At 39.3% G+C, this 23,588-nt stretch overlaps 2 protein-coding genes across 5 annotated transcripts; one reads left to right on the forward strand and one right to left on the reverse strand.

The window, feature by feature from the left end:
* Positions 1 to 1,166: 1,166 nt before the first annotated feature.
* LOC103698910 (plant/protein) lies at positions 1,167 to 9,184 on the reverse strand. Its single transcript, XM_008780957.6, has 4 exons — positions 8,749 to 9,184; positions 8,518 to 8,644; positions 1,915 to 2,083; positions 1,167 to 1,708 (listed from the first exon to the last, which is right to left on the reverse strand). The coding sequence occupies exons 1-4, from the start codon at positions 8,983 to 8,985 to the stop codon at positions 1,486 to 1,488; spliced, it is 756 nt and encodes a 251-aa protein (XP_008779179.3). The 5' UTR covers positions 8,986 to 9,184; the 3' UTR covers positions 1,167 to 1,485.
* Positions 9,185 to 14,160: 4,976 nt separating this feature from the next.
* Positions 14,161 to 17,168, forward strand: LOC103720321 (uncharacterized). 4 transcript variants are annotated; one of them, XM_088701467.2, is made up of 3 exons: positions 14,161 to 14,335; positions 15,034 to 15,475; positions 16,444 to 17,168. In XM_088701467.2, exons 2-3 carry the CDS (start codon positions 15,061 to 15,063, stop codon positions 17,040 to 17,042), a joined length of 1,014 nt encoding a protein of 337 aa, XP_088557593.2. In that variant the 5' UTR covers positions 14,161 to 14,335; positions 15,034 to 15,060; the 3' UTR covers positions 17,043 to 17,168. The 4 variants fall into 4 exon arrangements, with proteins under 4 accessions (XP_088557593.2, XP_089780520.1, XP_008808187.4 ...); XM_089924394.1 differs by having other exon boundaries at positions 14,171 to 14,947; positions 15,026 to 15,475; XM_008809965.4 differs by having other exon boundaries at positions 14,172 to 14,335; positions 15,026 to 15,475.
* The last annotated feature ends 6,420 nt before the right edge of the window (positions 17,169 to 23,588 follow it).

The raw sequence follows: 23,588 nt of genomic DNA on the forward strand, positions 1-23,588 counted from the left end.
TGCCAAATGAAAGAGTCAAAATCAAAAGAACCAATCACTATGCCACCTCATACAAGTTGACACGTCACCCAAATTCAAAGTCCAAGAGGTCGGCCACAATTTAAATGCAAGAAAATTTCAAATGGGAGCCAACAACTTTTCAAATTCCCCCTTAAAGCCGGCTAACTTTCTTTCCTTTTCTCTAGCAACCAAGCCTTCAAATGTGGAGCGCCATTCATTATGTGTTTAAATTTCAAATCATGAGAAAAGTCTATAAATACCTTCTCATGACATCTTGTAATTTCAGTTGATAAATGAATAAAAAAAAGAGCTTCTTTCTTCCTTAGCAATCTTGCTTTGTCACCTTAAGAGAAGGTTGGGCGTGAGGCCCTTGTTCCAAGTTGGACGTGAGGCCCTAAAGCCACTTCCACATCCACCGCAGCCCTATCTCCTCTCGCCTCCCTTTTTTTTTGTGATTCCATTCCTCTCTCACGCTAAACCTCTAATCCATGTTTCTTTGCAGGTCCTTAAAGTACTCCATGTCATTGGGTCTATTATCCTTCCAAACCAATAGCAATGGGGCCCTGTTGCAACGGAAGATGAAGCTTGGTTATCCAATCATCAACCCTCGAGAGTGAGATCAAGGATCCTCCTCCAAAAGAATTCCAAAAATTCAATATTTAGTAAGCCTCAACTCTAGGTCTGATTTATTGAAGAAAGCGTCATAATCTAGTGGTTTCTCAACCACAACGGTCCATTACTCTAAGTCCTAAATAAATTAGTATATACGGTTAACTAGTCCTGAAATTAGTATGCTCATGATAATGCTTTCTTAGCTCATATGTAACTAAATTTTCTGTTGCAATTAGGCTAGTTAATCAACATAACTTACTGATAACCCTTATGTTTAAATCCCTCGCATTCATCCCGCATCATTTTTTTCTTTCTATTTTTTTTTCCCGGTGTTTTCAATGTTGATGGTTCCTAAGAGAATATAAACATAGTTTTAGAAGTAAGATTGTGTTTTGAAGTCTCTTAACCACAAAACTCCAGCAAGACAGTCTCATATCTGGGGATATAAGGGAATACTAGGGAGAGAGAGACGAGATTGATTTGAACCCTAACCATTGCATTCATCAACCCAAAATACTTACCATTACTTACTGTTACCATCAACTGCTTGAGGGTGGTACAACTTCCAATATGAAAACATAACATTGATTATTTTTAAAGCCCTATATATGGTACACCAAAAAATAAAAAAAAACTATATATCTGATCGTGGAGAATTGATACAAATCAAGCATTTCACTGAGTCCATACCTATGTTAACAAATTCTGTTCAATGGAAAAACATAGCGGCAGCAAGGACAAAACAATGCTTGCATCTAAATTATGCAGATGATCTACCAATCCTTGTATCATGGAATTACAATAGCTTGCACCAAGATTCAAGTAATTCTCTCGCTAATAATATACATGCCAGGGCTCTTTATTTCTCCTCTGCTAGTCATATTGCTGTCTCAGTTGCATCTCTGTCTCGCTTTTCCAAGTAGAGTGCGACGATTGTCCCTTCATCCTCTTACTCTTCTCCTTATCTTTGACCGTAAAACCTCTCTGCTTCTCAGACTCTTTCTTTGGGTCTGCAGGAGGGCGATCTCCACAGACCGGGCATGTCATGCCACGGGCATGTGAATAGGTCTTTGGAATCCCACACTGTACGCATATTCTAAAATAGAAGAGAACGGTGCATTACTATCAAGGACAATAATAAGACAGCATGCTTCTGGGTCAATGGTTCTTTTTTCAGACAACATAAAGTACCTAAGATTAGCATTTTCTGGCCTAGGTTTTGCAATAACTATTGCTCAACCCACACTGTCCACATGCATTTGTCAAATATCAAGTCATAAAGTTAAAAAAGAAAAAAGGTACCTTAGCAGGTCAGCAGCATCTTTGGCATCAGGATTTGCTGCAGAGAACACTCGCTTACCATTATCAGATACTGTTTTTGTGGCAGAACCTGAAGGATGGCTTCCTTCTACATCACTTCTCACTCGGTCACGAATGCCAACCAATTGAGCTTTGGCCTCCACAACAGCGCCTGAAAATGAGTGTCAAATTGATGTAACATTATCAAGAACTTAAAATCCATCAGCACTGCAGCACTCGCAAAACCATGAAACAGACACAAGAATCCTATCCACTTTAAGTGGTTAGTTGGAACCAATAAATAGCCTTCCAAGATAACATAGAGTACAAGTAAATACTATATAGATACATTTAGGCAATGTGAGCATGGTTGGACATCTAACTGGTGGAGGATACAGCATCTCCATCAATTAAACAGACATGAGTTGCAAATGTCTTTATCCATTTTGTGACTCCCGCTACTAGGATTGTAAATTAATAAGAATAGGTTCTTCTTAACCACTCCCCACCCTCTCTGCTCCCACCTCAGAGAAAAAAAGGGAAAAAGGAAAAAAAACCCTTTGTGGGGTCATTGAATGCCTTACCGTTGCATGAACATTTTTAGCAAGGATAGCCAGGCAAATCAAACAAAATTAAAGGACGCTAAAACAGCATGTTACATGCAGCAAACCAAGCATACGCTCAGACCATGGTTTAAATAACAGCCGTTATAATGTTAATAGAATGGGAAGAACAGCTATTATCCATCATTTGCATTGGTCACTCGACATACTTTCAAATTCAAATTTCAGTCGGCTGTTGGGAAAGAATAGTTTCTTATCCAGTCAACATACAAAAATGTCTTTTATTTAGCAAATAGTGGATTGGGCAAGTAACAATGTTACTTTTCCCTTATTGATTGTTATTTTCCATTGTAAAAGCAAATAACAGCTGTTGTAACAATTGTTATTCTAAGCCCCAAAACTCTCAAATATGGACATTTTTGCACAAACAACGGCTGTTTTGACTGTTGTAATGGTAAATAATGGTTACAGTGGAGGCTGTTATAATGGAATAATAGCATTATGTGACACCTTGGTGAAACCAGGTCCAACTTGAATCAGCTATTTCGCATTGCAAGGGATACAAGATATAATCTGGTTGGTCCCTTTACTAGGCTGACAAGGCTTGGTGCAAAGGAGAAAAGGTCAATGATGTTGCAGTAGGTTCGCAAACTAAGGCTTAAGGTGTGGCATATACTCATCAACATCATTCTTTTGTTTTGTTTAGTAGGGAGAAAAGGGAGATGGAAGGTTGCAGGCTTAAAAATACAGACATAATAGTGTAGGTAGGAAAAAAGAGGGAAGGCGGCTGGGCTGGGGTCTAGTATTCATAATGCCAACACGTCATATAGATTAGAAGACTTCTTGGTTAAGTTTATGATAATCATACTTATTCATTTGCAAATAATTTGTGACATGCTTGACATAGGCATAATAACTTATACTACCTATGAAAAAATTGACTCATAACCAGCAGTCGACAAACATAACTGTCTGGAAGAACAGAGATAAAAGATGAGGGCTTTCTTATTCTCCAAGTATAATCTAATGCAAAGTCAAGACTTGTGCAAGGCAATCAGTGTTTTGAAACCAATTTCAGTTTCCATTCATATAAGTGTCCGTACTAACACAAAACACTTTTAAATTCAAATACGTGACTTTGTATGTCAAAGGACCTTGAAATTGGTGACCTGCATAAAATCTGGACAACCACTTTAAAAGCTAAAAAGGATAAATCAACAAGGAGGACCTTGAAAGGATCCATGTTTTGTCTAAATTTTGAAAATGAAATTCTACCAAAGGTCTTTCTCTAAAACCAAGAAGGTGACCATACCATCTAAGATTTGTGCATCATCATAGCCTATGCATTCAGAACTCTTACTTGATAAGAACTTGCATGCGTTTTTTTTGCATATCTCGACAATTATGGGCATTGTATTCACCCCTCAAATCCATATCTTCCATCATGTTGACAGCAGGAAGGCCCCACAACTCTTCAAATTGACAAGATAAATGAAGAAATGATAGTCTCAATGAAGGCATATTACTAGTTCCACAGCCAAAATAGGAACTCTTTTGACACTTATCAAGACCTCTCAATCTCTGTTAATCCTTCTAACAGTTGGACATGTAGGACACAGCCTTCAGCATTGCCCAGATATGGAAATGAGAAACAAGCCAAAACCAAAGAATAGATTGTTCTGCCATAAAGGGATTGTAAAAAATTATTGCCGACACATTTATTCAAATTTTCGACCCCAACAAATTTTGAATTCAACAATCCCATACACAACAATTCAATTCCCATCTCTTGCAGCAACTCCAAAACCAATTTTTATACATCTAACAATGAACAGGACTCAGAATCCTCTACAGCATTTCTTTTTTACTTCTTAATCAGTAAATCTAACTATTTACAAACCAATGACAGAGACGTTAAGAGAATGATCAAGCTAGCTGCTACAAACACCTTAATAAAGAATACAATGACTATTGTGTATTATCCTTGCTTTAGAAGTATCAATATAGAAATAGTTTCTAATTGAGACACTTAAATAAGGCTTCCAATGATCACTGCACTTGGTCCATGAACACATTTTAGTTGATTGCAGCAAATTTTTGAAGTAGAATTTCTCATTTGGGAGCTTTTCTGGTGATCATTTCACTTTGTCCCAAATTTGATCTCTGGAATTTTTGTTCATTCAACAGACAAAATCTTCAACCGTTTTGAAAATATTTCAAGTTATGGTTAGCCCTCCAAATGATAATAGACTCTCAGGTATTACACAATTAAATTTGGACCAATCCAAGGACACACATATCAGTCAAATAATAGATTGGATAACCCTGTATTGCATTCAAATGAACAACTACTGTGGTGATCCTAAGTTGAAACCACAGATGCATTAGCTAATTTTCATTCTTTGCTGTATTACTGCCCTTCAGATGGTTGAACTCAAGTTCACTTCAACCCGACCAGTCTTCCTCTGCATCATACTTTTCAATAATATCCACAAATAGTAGCATTCTTGTAAATAAAAATCTTAAATTGTTATTTTATTTATTTATTTATTTATTTTATGACCAAGTGGTAGAAAATTCATTTAAAGAAATAATTGAATAAGGAGAATGATAGTCAGAAACAATTAAACAAATAGACACAACTATGCCACTGAAGGCCCCATACCTTGAAAATACTTTCCAACGATTGCATAAATCATACTAGTTCATAAAATGCTATTCCCCCACAAGCACCATGAACATCTTGTAGAGCAATGATCATAGAGGAGGATAACATAAAGAGCTGAGTTGTGAAGCACAAGTTTATCCAACAGAACTCCCTCTTCCAGTTCCAAGTAGATATATTGTTTCCTTTCCATAATACATATCACCAAAAGACAAATATACAGATGTACAAAAAGGAAAGTAGGTCTTACAAACACTTACCACTTCAAGACCATCAAAACTAAGCCACACCAAGAGTCTCGGACAATTGCTTTTTTATTTAGCATCAGCTTTAAACCTTTTTTTGCACTGCCTGATTATCTACATAAGCTGAAAAAGATCAAAAATATCTAGGCACGTTTGTCACTTTACTTGCTAAACAAAGGAAGCATATCTTCTTGCCTTCCCACTTGGAGTCCCTACTTGCTGAGATTTATGACAAGATTTCAGAAATTTTCAGAAAGTCATCATATCATCTATAAATCTAAGGTCAGAAAATCAAACCACTGGTGCCAACACCTACCACAACTAAGATATACAACAACCTCATTTATTCATAATAAGGGTTCCACCATGCTCGTACAAGGGGAAGCAAGTTTCCTTAGCCCAAAACCTTACAAGCTTAAAAATCGTAAATCTACAAGTTTGCTAATCATATCATGAAGCAGCCGGTTGGAGTAAAAGGGCTAAATGCCTGAGCTGTTTAAACAACTCTTTGCCTCTACATTATTGAGAAACAATCCACCCTGTATGATTTTTCTTGATGTCAACATTTTACATAATTAGCCACTTTACTCTCCATTCTTTTTCGTGAAACTTAACATTCACGAGTAATAAGGACAGCATCAAAAGCACACCCAGTTCCCCTTGTGGTAGTAACTACTGATATTGGGAACATCTCGTGTATGGCCTTCAACCTCCAAACAAGACTAAGGTTACCTTCTATTCTAACATGTAGTGAAAAGGCATAGCGGGATTGTTACTGTATGACTCAAGTCCAAAATTGGAAATCATATAACGATTCACGTGCCTTGAAGGTTTAAAAAAATTCCTCTTACAAAAAGTTCATAAACTATTACCCAAAAAGAACTTTTCAGAGGGATTTCCAGAAAAATCTCAAAATAATAAAAAATTAGCAAGAATCACTAAATAATGTATAATTATAATATAAGAAATAAATAAATAAAGAATCCAATATCAAAGAAATTGCGTTCAATTTCTCCTGCAAAGAATCATCAAAAGGACTACTTGAGGATACCTATCAACCGGAATATCTTTCTTCTCTCTCCTGTCACTCACAGATCAATCATCAACCCTAATCCTTGCATGGTTCTTTGACCCTGAAATAATACAGTTGTTAAGAAATTCACATTGCTCTACAATCTCAAATTATCTGTCGCTTGATGTGGTCACCTCTGTCTTCCTCCTCTACCTCCTATTATTCACTTTAATTGTAACTAAGGGAAGAGAAGGTGCATCATCTTGCTTGTTCCTCTTTAAGAAACAGTAGTCATGTAAGAGTATTATGTGCATTGTCTGTCCTCTTTTGCTTTCAATGAAGGACTACCCTTTTGCTTTGGCCCAAAATCCTTCGCTTACAGATCACACTTTGCAAAGTCTATGACTACAATCAGACTTTCCTTTTCCAGTAGATTCTAGGGTAATTCAAATTGGTGGTTGTCCAACTATTACCTAAGATTTTCCAACAATTTGAGAACATCAAACTACTGCTTCAGATCATTTAGAAAATTACGTTTTTTCCTTCTTCTCAAGAAAATACATAACCTTCTCTTCTTTTGTTCAACCATCTAGATTATCAAGTACACAATTAAATTTAATCACTTCATGTGCTTATCACCTTGTTAGCATCAATTACCACGAAGTTTTTAATGTTCACACTTACCGTAAAGAACTTGAAATCCTAAAGGTGCCATGACATGTGATCCTAAAGGAGGAGGACAGCAATGAGGGGAGCAGTTGTATGAAATATGAGATACTCAAGAATAATTGGTGCTGAAATGCAAGAGTGAAGAAGAGGAGAAGATAACTCTGAAATGACATAAGTTAGCATGTGGAGCTAGGGTTAACAAAACAAGAATGACAAATAGAGAAGCTCTATGCCAAAGTCACATGTGAAGTCGAAGATTCACGAGCTTTTTACTTACTCTTCTTGTTTGGTTGCTCATAAGTGGGCACTTGAAGTCATTTCAGGTATGCAGGAAGTCACATTTGGCATTTGGTTGTCCTAAAGTGGCCCAAATTGACCCAAAATGAGTTCCCATTGTGAGAGGAACTAGACTCAAAAATGTGAGAATTGACTTTGACTAATACGGAGCCGAAGTCACCTTGACAAAGTGAGTTCCACCTGTACATTTATAGGCAACTAAATATGTTGTATTATTATTTGCTTTTCCTAGAGCACCATTTTAACTTTGCATCAACTTGAACGAGATTCTTCCCCTTTTTATTACACAACATGGGCATGTTTGGTTTGGTGTAAGTGGGTTGAACAGGAGCCCACTTTGCTGAAGTGGTTTCAGCTCCCCCCCCCCCCGACCGAATTAAGTTTGGATGCCCAGTTATGGACAATCAGGCATTTCGGTCTCTCCTTTTAAGCTGTTTACTGCACCAAAGGACTTTCTTCTAGTTTATATCATGACCTTGCCAGGACGTGTTTTGACACTATTTAGTTAAGATTTCTTCCATTTGATTAATTGATCACAAATGCTTGGCTCTGCAGTAGATCCCAAACTGACAAAGTGAGTTCCACCTGTCCATTTATATCTAGAAAATGCAATTTTTTTTAAAGTTAGGCGGTGCTATTTTACAATTATATATTTCATCAAAGAATAGCTAATCAAAGGTCTGTATAAAACGAAGTAGGTTTTCAAAGTACCAGGGAACTTCCCTTCCTCCACAAGTATGAATAGACGAACATCTTCTACAAGAGCAGATATCTAGAGACCACCCAGATATCTTCTACAAGAGCAGATATCTATAACTCAAATCTATAGAAAAAATCTCATGGACATGGCATATGCAGATGTATAAAGGAAAATCCCAACATTTACCTAAAAAGCACCAACAAAGAACTTACATTATGCCTAAAATCAATTTGCTCACTTTTAAGCAATCGTTGCACCCAACAGAGCAAATTTTTAAGCATACCAGAGAACAATTCAGCACTCATCACCAAATAATCTAATAATTAATCTTAACACAAGGAATAAATCAACCGAGAGAAATAAAAAAAAAGACCACCATTACGAACTAGGGTTCCTAAATTTCCTGAAAAAAATTGTTTCGACGGAAAAAAAAAAAACTTGTTCAAGAAACCTACCGGCAGGGAGATCTTTCTTCTCTCTTCTGGCCGAGTCTCTTGCCATCCGATCGAGCACCCCCAGAGCCTCCCGCGTCTCCTCCACGGCCCCTGGCCGGTTGTTAAGAAACTCCGGCGGTCCTGTCACCTCCATAACCCAACGAAAACCAAAGAAAAAAGGAATACCATCGGTCCAATATCACCACGAAATCGATCCAGATATAGAAAAATTAGAGCCAGAAAGAGAGGTACCTCGGCGAAGGCGTCGAGCGCGGAAGGGAGCAAGGAATTGGAGCTCGGTCTGGGGGGATTGGAGAGGGGTTTCTTCCTCTCCTTTCTGGAGCGATTCTTGCCAACGAGCCCGTCCTCCTCGCCGGCCTCCTCTTCTTCACCATCGTCCCCATCGCTGAGGGACGAAGAGGAGAGTCTCTCCTCTTCTCCCTCATCTTCTTCGGGGGACGAGTAGCCTTGCAAGAGAGCTAAGCTCATGCTTCTTCTTCTCCTTCTCCGTAGCTTCTGGGGGCAAAGTGCTTTCGGGCTCTGGGAGCCGGCGTTTGGCCTAGGAGGGGAGAAGAAGCCAAGGGCCAGGCGATAAGAAGAGCACCACCCGGAAACAATATGCCCTAAGGCACCATTACTCGGAACTTGGACTCCGCTGACCCAGCCACGGTCGCTGCCAAAATTGCGAGCAGTGACATCTAATTAGGGATGCAAATATGATCTTGAAATATCTTGAAACATACTTAGCTCAAATTGTCCAAAATGACAAGACATGGCAATTAAGTCATCAGATCCGATTAGATATAGATAAAAAATCTATCAATATGAATCCAATCTATTTATTAACTTTGTCAAAATTTAAATCTCAAACTATTTTATTGGACAAATAATTTAATTCAATCTATAATAAATTAAAATAAATTAAATAGTTTAAATGAATAAATATTACCGTCTCTAAAAATGACCTTGAAACATTGTTAATATTGTAAATAACATTGTAGCTAAGAAGAGGTTGCCCACCTTTGTTTCAAAGAAAGCTACAAAATCATCAATGCATTTTAGGAGCCTTGATGGTGGGGATTGTGTTGGGCAACTAAATTCTGTGATAATCAAATAAAATGGGGCTTTTACAACTATGAATGTTTCACAAGTAGGAGAAACTTAAGAGTCCTGAAAAACTAATTCAGCTGGGAGTTCATTTGATTTGCCTAGAGTTTAACAATATGAAAAATTGGTTTTTTAAATTATTAGTGCTAAGCACATGACGTGAATTAATGGAATGCATGGATAATAGTAATCATGTGAGAAAGTATTGATGGTTGTGATCTTTGTCTAATAAATACATTATGAATTTTTAGCAGTACACTCTTCTTTATTCGAGGACACATGGTAGCACTTCATCTATAAAAAAGACTTATTAGGACCATGGTAGAAAACTGAAGTAATTTGTATTGCAATAATAAAGATGCATGGCTTACTTAATATATTATACGTTGAAACTCTCTCTAAAAGAACTAGAGAGATTCTCATAGTATATTACTTTATGGGCTTATGTTTAGATTAATGGAATTACGTAAATCCTCCTATTACAACCCCCATCACCCTTTTTGACCACGAGGGAGTTCCATGAGTACCTAGGGCTGCTTTGAACCAAAGATTTTTCACATTGGATGAAACCACGCCCAAGCTTTTTTCTTAGGTCTTACGAAAATAAGATTGGAATATTTGAGAAAATACATTCAAAGAATCCTAATACCTTTATCAAATTAGCATCCTAAAAAATTTCACGAAATCTTTATCTTTTAGTTTTCAACTTTTCAGGAATATATTAGCCGATGAATTAGTAGTTGTTGTTCTTGTTTCTTTAGTCTCCTCAGTAGTTCCTATACCTATTATATTTCTTGGATTATTTACAAATAGGATTCAATATTTTATTTCTGCAATGTTAGCTGTTCTTTCGACTGATTGCCTTTCGCCTCACAATCAGAATTTTTTTGAACCATAGATTGAAAGCTCCTCATTCCAAGCCTTATTGTCCTACTAATTATTAGAAATAAAAGTTAGGATTTTTCTACTCATCTCGTCTTTGGTGACAAAACTTCTCTTGTACATCTTTGTCTATGAAAAGCATCGGCATTTTAAGTATTCTACTTCTTCTCGTTTGTGGAAGATGAAAGAGGTATGGGAAGGAAAACTCTGGACATCAAAAACAATTCCATGGCTCCACCTTCTATGCATGTAGAAAATGTTTGGAAAACTGGTACTTTGGTTGTCGCTCTTCTGTAAAGATCCTAGTCAATGTTTTGAAATTTGATGTGAGCTTTCCTTTTTGGTGACTGGATTTAGAGCTGCAAATGATCTGAGTTGCATATGAGCAGCTCAAGATCAACTTCTTTAAAGCGCGTTTTGACTTGGCTTAGCTAGGAAAGGATCCTCTGCTCATACAAATTTTGAAAGTCGATTTATATATATACATGAGCCAAGTATGAACACTAGCTGTTTGTAGAAACAAGAGAATACTCCACCGGTTTGCATCAAGGGACTACAAGGAAAGTATTCAATTGTGGGTCAACCATTAAACCTTTTTTTCCATTTTTTGACAAACAGTAGGTCAACATTGAATCTTAACCCAAAGAAAAAATAAATATAAATTTATATTAAAATAAAAAAAATGATTTATTAATATATACAATAGGAAATAAAGACTTTCCTCTTGATACATCATCCAAATATTAGAAAAAGCTAGAATAAATAATAAAATTACCCATCAAAATTCATCAAAACCTCAAATGACGATACATTCCTAGAGCAAAAGACACCTCAGATTATCTCATCATAGCTCATCAAACCCTTTAGAATATCATAACCCAATTGTGGGGCATGTTGACGTCTCCAGAGATCTGAGGATGCCATCCTTAAGCCAATGGAGGACTAATTATGTACTATCAAATAGGGCAGAGGTTGAGGAAGAGAGAAGAGTCTGGGTTTCGGGTTTCATGGAAGCCTGCTATTTTATGTTCATGGTTTTTTTTGAGAAATTTTAGGTTAATGGTGGCAATTACATTCAATACTCATGAACTTGATAGTTGTTTGTTGCATATAAGTTGTGTATGAGCTGTATTATGTGAGTTGTATAAGAGCTGTATATGTGAGCTGTATATGAGTTATAAATAGCCACCTTCAACTATAAAAAATGGGCTATGACATTGTTTTTATATACATAAAAAAGAATACATGCTTGTCTCTCTACATCTCTCGTTTCTCTCTCTCTATGACTCTCTCTCTTTCCCTCCCCTTCTACGTTTCAATAGCGGTGGTCTTCAGTTAGATTAAGGTAAAAAAGAGATGAATAGGGATCGGAGAGAGGGAAACCTAGAAAAAATGGATTAGGAAATCTTGAGGCTTTTCACAAACAACATTGGTCTCTTAAGATTGGCAGTTAATGTACTTGCATATCATTAAACAATCATGTCAAGGGAACATGTTTAATAGTATATATATTAGAAACAAGCCATTGGATTCTTATGAGCATGAGAATCAATTACTTATGAACTCAGCAAATACAACATTATAGCTGGGTTTGATTTTGAATTAACAAAACAAATTTAAACTCTACAGTCGCTCTCAATCGGGAGAAAGTTGAATTTAAACTCCAATATTGTTTAACTAATCTAGGATGTTCCAGTTGGTATACCGGACAAATCAAGCAATTGAATTGTCTAGGTAATGTTATTGTGAGGATCCGTATGCATGTGTGTTTAGTTCCACATCGATTATTTATTAGGTAGATCTTGGATACTTATACGGGATCAAGGAACCCAAATAATAATTTTCGGCTAGCTATTTTGGTTGAGGTTCTGGGTTGTTACAAATGATATCAGAGCGGACCCAGCTCATAACTTATGTGAACTGAGGGACACTGCAGTACGGATCCATTAGGACTGACCACGAGCCGATCGTGGTGTTTGTGATTAGATTTGAATGAATTTGAACCCTTAGCCTGATAAGGATCGGGCGTGTGTTTAGTCCCACATTGGGCATACGTTAAATAGATCTTGGGTATTTATACATGATCAAGGAATCCAAATAATAACTTACGGCTAGTCATTTTGAGTAAGGTCCTAAGTTATTATAGTTATTGTATTTTCTTTCTATTTTTTTGCAAATTTGAGACATTACTTATCTTGGGTTCTTTTATATTTACCAACATGGCTGAATGGGTCAAATTAGCTAATGCTATGGGCTTCTTTTGGGTAAACAAATGATATAATCAATTTGAATTCATTACTTATACCATTGATGTTGATATAATTCATCATATTTTATTAATGGTGAGTGATCATTTCTTGTCAAAAAAAATAAAATTTAAAAAAATAAAAGATAACAGATATCAAAATAAAATATACATAAGGTCACGCGCATCCATGGTCAATAAAGAACATAGCAATGAAATTATTATGGGTGTGCTTCTAGCTCTATGCGTGATACCTACAAAGGCTAGCACTTTGAACTATGTTGCACCAAGCCCAATTTCCAATCCGAAGGGAGGGAGGCATGCCCTTTGTCAGCAAATGTCGCGTCATCGATGCAAACGAGTCGCCATCCCTTTTACCAAGAATACTTCAAAGGAAAGTGCCATCATGAAGTACGAGCTATAGTTTTCATTTCTTGCCTTTAAAAGCATGAGAAGGGGCATGGTAAAGGAAAAGAAACCTCACCACTGTGGTGAATGTTCCCAACGTTGCATCACTAGGCCAGAAAGGTTGACACTTGAGAGCCATGCAAAGGGCGAATGGGGAAAGACATGTGTCCCCTTTGTGCAAGAAGTGGGGGACTTGGGACTGCTCGGTGGCAGCAATTTATGATCCGATCCATCAATTCGATCGGTTTTAAGCAAGTTTGAATTTGACATAAATAAATTTAGATCATAAATAGGTTTAGTTTAGATTTAAACTTTTGACCCGTTTAATCCGTTTAATAATTAGATGAGATTATGATCTGATCTGTTTAACCTGTTTAATTTATTTAAAATCTGCTTAATCTATTTCTGAATTTTAATCTATTTAATCCGACTCGCTTAACCTGCTTAACTTATTTAATCTGTCTAAATCAATTTAATCCGTTTAAATTCCATCTAATCCGTTTAACTCTTTTAACCTATTTAATAAATAAGTTATATGGATCGGATTAGATTAACTATTTAATAAATAAATTAAATTTAAATTGATAAATTTTTGATCCGACCGGTATATTGCTGCCCCGACCGGGCCGATTGCTGCCCCGACCGGGCCGATTGCTGCCTACGCTCGACTGCGTTTTTACACGGCTTCCCAAGACGTGGAGAAGGCGAGCCTGCATGCAGCCGCCAGCGCAGCGCTCGCGGTGTTTGCGTTGCGCCACGTAGAGGGAGGGGGGTCGAGGCCGCACCGCCAGGCCGAACTCGGCGAACGGTCCGCTGTCGTTTGGGCTTCGATGACGGTAATACCCCTGGCTCTCATGGGCTCTTGGAAGGCCGGGTGGCAGCAGATGGGGAGCCTCCTCCACCGCATGTTGACCACGCCTTCGCTCGCCCTCTGCCACGGGTTTCGTAATCCTCTTCCGAGTGTTAAGACTCCTTCTCTCTCTTTCCCTTTCTCTCTTTCTCCCTCCTCCAACTATATATGAGGCCTTCTTCTAACTACTCTCACGCCATCCTCGCCACCACTATATTGTATTCAAAGTTTCAAATCTCTCTCTCTCTCTCTCTCTCTCCCTCCCCTTTGTTTTAGCTCTGGTCCCTACCATTTGACCCAGTGTCTTCATAGCTCCTTGGTATCCTCTCCTCCTTTTATTTGGTAAGGTAAGAGAAAGGAAGGGGGTCTCTCTCTCCCGGTCTGTATGCAGAGTTTGTTAAGGATTAGATAGGAGGCACATCTTAATTTCATTGCCTCATTATGTCAGTGGAGTTTATTGTTATAACACCTCCTTCCTCCCTCTACCGCTCTGTGGGTGCGTAGCCCAAAGAAAAGAGTAGTCCTAATGGCTACTTTTTCCATGGAAAGATTGTGTGGAGATCCTCATCTCCACCCCTCCCTCCTCTCTCTTTCTCTGTGTGTGTGTGTGTTGCGAGAGTTTGGTGAACTTAGGAGATCCATCAATCACTTTTTCTTTGTTCCTTGCATGGCTCTTCGATCTCTCAGATACAGGAAACTCGTTTCACTTTTTTTCAGAATAAAAGGAGCAGAGAATACTAGGGATCACCTTTTCTTTCCTGCTTAGATTAATAAACTAGCTCGTTTCCCGCTTATCTTCCCAAAATTTTATCAGCTACAGATTTTTCTTTCTTCCATATGCCAAGAGTCTTTTCGGGTTGGCTTTTTCTTCACTATTTGAAGCAGTTTCCCTAGACGGTTCCTTATAACTTGCAGGAAACTACCTCTTATACGTGCACTTTTTCCCTAATAAAAAAAAAGTAACAGCGCCTAGCTATTATTTTATCATTATTATCGTCTATTCAATAATTCACAGCTTTTTTTTTTTTTTTGCCTAGGGTTACAGTGCATTTCTGGCGCCATCCAACAGGAAATGGGTTCTTCTCAGGAGGCCATGAGCAAGCTGAGGGTGGGGAGGACGACCGAGTATCGAATGGGCACCGACACGAGGCTGCTCACCATCGACAATGGCGCGACAAAGCTTTTCGTGCTTTGCACCGAACGGTTTGAATCTGCCCTGGCCTTCCGTTCTGGGGACTTCTCCATGCACATGATTAGGGTTAAGGGAAGCCCCATGGCCATGGTCATCTGCATGGTGGGGGACCATCAATGGATGCTTGCAAAGGACTCGCTTGTGCTCCATATTGAGGCTCGGATGTTCGTATTCGTCTTGCCAGGTTTCCTCTATGGGCTTGCATTGCCGAACACTGCTTCTGACCACGAATCCAGGATTGTTGAAGAGATTTTCAAGAGGTTCTGCGCATACCGAGACCTCGCAGTAAAGGAAGGTAGGTGGATTTTAGGGATGATCACGTTTGATCTATAAAGGTGCAGTTTATATTCATTATTACATGTTAGTCACTACAATGGATGGATGCTTTGAGTAAAGGTTTTTTTGGCTTCCTGTCATTAGCATATATACAAGTCATTTGCATTGTTCGAGTTGTTGTTTTGTTAGCCTTGTGAAGCTTCCACTTTTGGGATCTGGACTTCTAGTTAGTAATTAGATGCTCTTTAAAAGGTATGTTAATATTAAATTAAAATTTGCTCCTTAAGTATAATTTGATGGCTATTAGGTTACAGTCCTTTTGAAAACATTTCATACTATCTTCAACCTTTCATTTATTTTCACACTCTGATTATAAATCCTTCTTCTAGTACATTTTCGAACATCGCTGGCAAGAGTCATTCTTGCTGTTCATCTCAAGTAGTTCTGAATCAGCTTTTTTTTGTTTGATGCTATGCTGTTCGTTCCATTTCTTCTTATTTTTCTCAAAACATGTATTTTTCTTATCATATGTTAAAGTTGGTTATGCACGTCCATCTTTATCACCTTCGTCGGAGACAGATGATGTAATAAGGTTCATTGCAATTTGGCAAGTTCCTATTCTTATTTTTCTATTGTAGTAAGATTTTGGGACTCTTAAAGGCAAGTAATTCCTTAAAATTCTCATTTCATAACTTGGCACTGCATGTCGCGTATGAGCATAAAGTCCAAGTTCCCCATGTCATATGCTTGGACTTTCCATGTAGCGCATTGTTCTATAGTTTACATCATTATAGACCGAACATTGGTGGCATTAGAATTGTGTTTGTTCCGAAATAATCAAAGAATTTAAGGGCCATTGTAAACTTAATTAAGATCCTAGATGTGCAGTTCCTTCGGGGCGAAATCCACCCGTCCAACTTAAAAGGACATTTTTATTTGCATTTTATTTTATAAAATATTTTTATTACGCTCTCATTCTTTTCCCAGGTTGCGAATCGGGTGGCGACTCGAAATCCGAGACAGATCCGTGGGCCCGGGCCTACTCCAAGATGGAAAAGTTCACGTCCGGAGAGACCGTCGCCGCCGCCGCTAACTCGGCCAAAACCCCACCGGAAGCCACCGCCGGCTCCAACACGAGGAGGAAGCTCCAGCGGGCGGTGAGGACGTCGGCCGTCGTGAAGCTCCTCTCCCGGGCACTCCTCGCAGGCGCGCTGGACCCCACCAAGCATCTCCACCTGGCCGCCGCCGCCGCGGCCGGCGGCGCCGCCCTTCCGACGATGTGGGCCCTGGCGGACCTCCTGGACGCCGTCGAGGCTGGCCCCCAGAGGATCGAGGCCCTGCCGATCGGCCAGCGGGGCCTGCAGGGGAGCAGCGGGTGCTGGACGCTGAACCGGGAGGGGGCCAGGCGGCTGCTGCAGGTCGTATGGGCGTGTAGTAAGACCGGGGGGAGGAAGAGGACACGTGTCGAAGCTATAAAGGAGGAGGACGAGGAGGACAGCAACGGGGGGAGCAACGGTATAACGGGTAGTAACGGTCGGTGCCGTGGCGGGAAAGCAGAAGAGGGAGGCAATAATATGGTCGCTTGAATGCAGAGTATGATGGTTCCACAGATGCATCTCTGTCAATGGATGTATGCTTGGATGGCTCAGATTACAGTTGGATTTCCACGGTGTAGGTGATAGTTCTGTTTCACATTGGGGAATGTAGGGGGGGGGGGGGGGGGGGGGTGAATTCATTTAGTTATATCCTTTTGTATAGTTTTCACGTTGTTTACTGGGGCTTCTTTTCTTCTAGTTGATTATGCTGTACAAATATTGCATAGCTATGGGTCCTTGATGCAAGCAATTTAGCTCATGTTCCATAGGTTTTATTGTAATAGATGCCAGCTTATTGAAGCCGGTAATTTTCGTTAGTAACATGTGGGAAGAGGCAGCCAAGCTGATTCAACAGGGTCCCATGGTAGTTGCACGAGACTTCAACTATACTGACGGACTGCAAGGGAAGCTGGGGGAGAGGCCTTCACCAATAAAAAAGAGGCTAGAGAGATCCAGGATTTCATCATGATCAATAGTCTGATTGATCTTAGTTTCTCTGGTCCGAGATTTACTTGGTGCAATAACTGACAGCACTGAGCTGGAGTCTGGGAGAGATTGAGTGTTCGCCATAGCCAGATAGGTTTAGAGCTATCCAGACTATCTTGTGAGCCATGTCTTCCGAATTGCCTCGGACTACTGCGAGATGGGGCCTGACGGCAGAGGAGCTTGGGAGCTCAGATCTCAGCTATCCTTGCGTGACTCATGTTGAGTTACGCCCCACACGATGCAACGATCGCAGCGAAATATTACACGGGACGTCGTTCATCGTATGAACACGCCACAGATCGTAGAGTTGAAAATTTTCTTGATCCAAATCCAGAAGACTTTTGAACTCATGAGGGAGGAGAGATTAGGATCTGAAAAAGGTTGATTAAATATAGTAAAAACTGAAACAAAAATCAGAAATAAGATTTGAAGATTCCATATTTAAACTTTGTGCGGGTAGAAAAACACCGCAGTTTAATGATTATATGAGGTTTCTGTTAGAGCCGTACAAGCGTCCGGCCTTTACAGGTATCCACACGAGGACATGACTATCTGAGATCAAATCTTACCGGAGTGCTAGCTCCTTGTAAAGATCTCTCATTACTATCAAAAATATTAGAAGAAGATCAGCATCTTACCTCCTTGAAGAAGAACTCTTTATTTTTCAACCTTGCTCGCGATGGAGGAGGAGGAAGGAGGAAGCTTTCATCGTGGATCTTCCTTGCCTTGCTACCGTGGAAGAAGAGGATGAAGTAACCCCTCTTGCTGTCGTGGAGAAGTTGGAAGAAGATGGCTTTGGGCGTGGAAGAAAAGAACTCTTCTTTTCTTGGTGTGTGGGCTCTTCTCCTTGGTTCTCTTCTCATGCTTCAATGCCGCCTTGAAAGAGGAAGAATACTTCCTCCTTGCTCCCATGGGAGAAGAGAAGGAGAGCGAGAGGGAGGAGGCATGGAGAAGAAGAGGTTTCCAATACCTTTACATGCCTCATGCCCCTTATTTATAATAGGTGGCTTAGGATTTATCATGACAAGAGATAAATTTTACCTTTGCCACCCACCTTTGGATTAATGTCAAGTGTCTATGGCGCATGATCAAGTGGATTAGAATCCACTTAGGTGGCACCTCAAATCAATGCATGACATGCGTCCTTGGATCTAGAGATTTGAGCCTAATCACATTGGGCTTGGACCTCTTTCATGGCGCCATGGTTGAGTCCTAATCACATTAGGACTTGTCCCTTAATTAGGCTAACTCCTCATCACATTAGGAGAATTAGATGGGGCGCCATGCATCCTACAACGCCATGGAGACTTTAGAGTCCGTATGGTGTGAATACGACTTAATGCATTTTCATCCTACGATGCCATGTGGACTTTAAAATCCGCATAGTGCGAACACGACTTAGGGCATATCCTCTGATCTAATCAAGGTTGATCCAATCATGAGCCCAACTCAATTTGGATCAAACCCAATTTGATTTGGCTTATCAAATCAGCCCAATTGCAATCCAATTACAATCAATTCCACTTAATTCTTCTTCCATTAACTCACTAACACTTAGTGAGTTAATTCAATCACCAATCATATTGATAATTAACATCAATTGTGATTCTAAATTATAATTATGATAGTCTGACTAATTAAATCATCTATGTGTGTGACCCCGTAGGTTCTATTCTGTCTGGTAGTGAGATATACTGAGATTCCTATCTCAATATTACTGAAACAATTTCTGTTCTACTCTTAGAGTTCACTGATCACCAAGTGAATGCCTTCGAGTCTCACAATCCACTAGTGACACTTAGCAGTATATGGTAGCAACCAAGCAGAATGGAATTTCTGAACCTCTAGGTGCAGTTAGCATGTGATACAGTCCCTCTATTATGGATCCCGACAGGGGGAAGGTTATGGATAACTCGTCAAACCCCATCGTCCGTCATATATCAAATTTACTCGACTTTCAATTCGAGATATAAAAAATTCTTTTTCCAAAATACCTAGCCAGAAATTTATCGAACTCAGTCTCATAAATCACATAGGATCACTCCTAATCTATCAAGATCGATAGATCCCATGTAGATGCAACCCTATTCCAAAATGAACCTACTGCAGCCAATCCGTGCCATAAGGACCCAAATGGCTAGGGCCCAAGTTTGCATGCTTGTCAAACTACAGTAACCTCATAGTGAATAGCTGAGACATCATAGGTCAAAGGACCAGCCATACAATTGTAGCATAAGTAGTCATTGACAAATGGATAGACATCCATGTGACTACTTTCTTTAGTCACGATCAATACACTTGTTCTCTAACAAGTACCTGTACAATCACTCCAGTGTCTCTACACTGTGGACTTGAGACTCATCCATCTGATTAAGTGATCTGTGCACTAATCTCAGCAGATCGATCACCGCCCTCATGATGGATCCATCGATCAGGAGCATGTAAAAATTAATCTCTAATGACACATGCCTCAAATTCTCAACTTCTTGAGAATATGTGTCATCTTCTTATTAATTTCTTGGACGATTCATGGACACATACAAACGTGAATGAATAACAAATTGCCCAATCTAATTAATCAATAAGAGTCAAATTATAAATTTATGCCCCAGATTATAAATATGCGTCAGCCACATTAGCTTCTAGGGTATACTTCTAACAATCTTCCACTTGCACTAAAGCCAATCATATATGTATCTAAGCCCCATCTTCTCAAGATGGACTTCTAACTTCTGCTGACTCAGCTGCTTAGTGAATGAGTCCGCCATGTTGTTAGTGGAGTCCACTCTCTGCACCTCTACATACTTTTTTTCGAGGTAGTCACGAATTAGATGAAGTCGTCGCTCTATGTGCTTGGACTTCTGGTGAGACCTTGGCTTCTTAGCCAATGCTATGGCGCCATTGTTGTCGCAGAAAAAAGGTTATGGCATCTGATGACATGACACTCAGCTTCTCGACAAACTTCTTGTACCAGAACGCTTTTTTCGCAGCATCCGATGTGGCAATGTACTCTACTTCCATGGTAGAATCTGCAATAATCAGTTGTTTGGAACTCTTCCAATTTACCGATCTTCCATTGCATAAGAATATATATCCTGATGTAGACTTTCTATCATCAGGGTCAGTCATAAAGTCTAAATCAATGTATCCTTCTACCTTTAACTTAGATTCTCCTCCAAAGACCAAAAACATATCCTTAGTCCTTCTCAAGTACTTAAATATATTTTTCACAGCTATCCAGTACTCATCGACTAGATTAGACTAATATCTGCACGTGACACTCACAGCATGTGCTATCCAATGCATAATCCTACTCATCTGAAAAGAAAAAAATATAGATATATAAGCAATACAACTTAGTAAGCAAAACTTACAATACTTTGCTGGATCAAGCATAAATTTTTTATGTCTATGCATTATTTAAATAATTTAGCAGTTATTGCAAAAGTAAATATTTTATAGTACAATATATTAAAATAAGTTATAAAGCCAAACATGCATACATAAATTTTTAATATTTCATAAAGATGGTTCTAAGATTATACAAATAAATTCATAAATCATTCTTTTGTCATTTAGCCATATCATACTTCAAAATATTGTTCATATATATTCGTACTATAGTTACTTTATACCCGTGAGAGGGTCATATTTTGTAATCGACAAAGATTCATATTTTATATGCCAACTTTGTACCCATTGTTAAGATCGTGTTTCGTATGGATGCTAGCTCTGAATGTTGATTTTCCTCAAATAAAAAAGTTGATACATAGCTACCCGAGAGCCTTTAGAAAAGTTATATCTTTTTCTTAAAATAGACACATATATATAATGAAAAAAAGCTAATGGCATGATTAGATTCATATTTCATAATAAAGCTATTTTCTTTAAAATATTTTTGAAACTACTTTCATAAATAAGCATGATTTTTATTATACATATGCTGATCCATAAATTAAAAAAAAAATATAATATCTTCACAAGCAAATTTTATGCCAAAAAAATATAATAATTTAAAATAATAAGGAGTGTAAGATCTACTTACCTCTTTCGTCTTAGACTGTGAGACTTCGCTAGTTGACTCCTCTAGGCTTATTTAAAATATTAAAAGAAAAATTAATTTTTATTCGATAATTTTAATAAAATTAAAAATAATAGAAGCATACTTAATCGGGCATATAGTGGTTTTGATTCGCTCAATGAATTATAGGACCCGGCCTCAATCAGAGCCAAGATCATTCAACAAAGTTCATCAATGGACGTTTCAGTGACATTCATCAAGGCCGGAGGTGATCGATCCAGTAGATAGCCCGGCACTAGGACAATTAAGGGCCTCTATATAGGTGTCAATCTGAGTCCATAGGATAGAAAAGTAGGACCCTTTACTGGGATTCATAGGTCTTTTAGAGAGAGAAAGAGGAAGATGAGAGAGAGAAGAGAGAAGAAATGAGAGAGAGAGGAAGAGAGGGATGGGTTCTCTCTCTCCTCCTCTTCTTTCTCGACTTTTCTTTCTTCTTCTTTCTTGGTAAACAGGGGAAGGAAGTGGGTGGATCGGTGGCTGTCGTGGTCGTGGTCCTGCAATGAGGCAGTCGGAGGTGGTGGCAGAAGGTGGAGAGCGGCCAACGATGGCCGGTGAGAACGATTGTGCTTGGACAAAACAAAGAAAGAAGAGGACAGCGCCCCTAGTTGTCTCGGTGGCAGCCCTCTCAACCCAAGGAAACATCAACGGAGGATGGAAAAATCATCGGCAAGGGATGGAGGTGAAGGACTTCGGCCGATAGTGGCAATTTCAGACAAGAAAAGAGGAGATGGCTCGGAATAGGGCACTCGAAACTAAAGGAAGAGGGGTGTTTCAGGAGGTAGTGCTTGGCCGAGGTGCCACGCGGGCCACTAAAGAAGGAAAAAGGAGGTGGGGAGGTGTGTGGTGATGGGTAAATCGAAGGGAAGAAGGGTTTATATAGAGGCCTTGGGGGAGGGGGATAAACTCGACTCAACGGCGACACCAACCAGTCGTTCACCGGTTGCAATAGCCCTCAATGGCTGCCGGCCGTTCGCACTAGCCATGGGGAGTTTGCGTCAGGCGCACCTCCCCCCGCCATGCTTCAATAACAGCTGTTTGGGCAGGGGATCGCGATCTCCTGTTTCGATTCATTTCATTTGTCTTTTTAAATTGAAGTCAATTGGACCTATCAATTTTGGTCCCAAAATACAGAGGGAGGAAGAGGAGAAGATAGAAAGCTCATACCTAGGTCTGATGAGGCTCTCAGCGACGAATCGAGAAGGAAGCTCAGGAAGAATGCTTGGAATTGACGACGATCTATGGCGATTCCAGCGGTGAAACTCAGAGGAGGAAGAGCGGAAATAAACATGTGAAGTCTCCTAGTTCTAGTTAAACTCGGAGTCTCCATTTTCCGTCAGAAGCGAAGGGGTCTTCTTCTCCGCTTCATTGTGCCACAAGGCACAATGAGCTTGGGCTGGCCTCTTCGGGCCGGTCCACAAGCCCAAAAAAATTGGGCTGCTACACTAAGAGAGCAAGCTAAAGTGCAAAAAATTAATTTTGTATCATAAATGTCTCCTTGACCTGAGTCAAGATGAGGTCCACATTTGACATATGTATACACAATTATTAGGCCAAACATGATAGTCCCATAGTCATGTTAGCCTGGGTAAAAAGCAGGATGCGAGTACTTAATTAAGCGCTGTTGATAGTAGCTAACGAAAAACACAGACTAGTTGCATGTGGATGTGAAATATAAAGTTGCAACTGGATCAAGATCTATATTGTGGCAATGTAGATTGACGTGCACTTTTGCAGAGAAACCAAAATAGCATTTAATTCATGCTACTTGTGCTTGGTTCAACCCATAAGGAAAGTGAATGATTAAATATAGTAATCCCTGCACTCTCACTTTGAGGCATGACATTCATAATTAACCCTAGTTAGTGCCCTATATGATTTTTAACTATGTTTTCGAAGTGACAAGCCAATATTTGCCACTTTAACATGTTTCAAATGGTGATAAAATAATTTAACCTTGTAGGACATGTCTA

Source organism: Phoenix dactylifera, chromosome 7, assembly GCF_051530095.1.
Source record: "Phoenix dactylifera cultivar Ajwa chromosome 7, Ajwa_hap1_PhDact_Kaust_v1.1, whole genome shotgun sequence".
Classification (NCBI taxonomy): domain Eukaryota; kingdom Viridiplantae; phylum Streptophyta; class Magnoliopsida; order Arecales; family Arecaceae; genus Phoenix; species Phoenix dactylifera.

What these genes read in the sequence shown, in the direction of transcription:
- LOC103698910 (XM_008780957.6), bottom strand. Translation starts at nt 8,985, where the DNA reads ATGAGCTTAGCTCTCTTGCAAGGCTACTCGTCCCCCGAAGAAGATGAG. An exon ending in GAAGAAAGATCTCCCTGCCG is followed by an intron (nt 2,084 to 8,517) that starts GTAGGTTTCTTG and finishes ACTCATTTTCAG; the next exon opens with GCGCTGTTGTGGAGGCCAAA. An exon ending in GATGCTGCTGACCTGCTAAG is followed by an intron (nt 1,709 to 1,914) that starts GTACCTTTTTTC and finishes CTTCTATTTTAG; the next exon opens with AATATGCGTACAGTGTGGGA.
- LOC103720321 (XM_088701467.2), top strand. Translation starts at nt 15,061, where the DNA reads ATGGGTTCTTCTCAGGAGGCCATGAGCAAGCTGAGGGTGGGGAGGACG. An exon ending in AGACCTCGCAGTAAAGGAAG is followed by an intron (nt 15,476 to 16,443) that starts GTAGGTGGATTT and finishes TTCTTTTCCCAG; the next exon opens with GTTGCGAATCGGGTGGCGAC.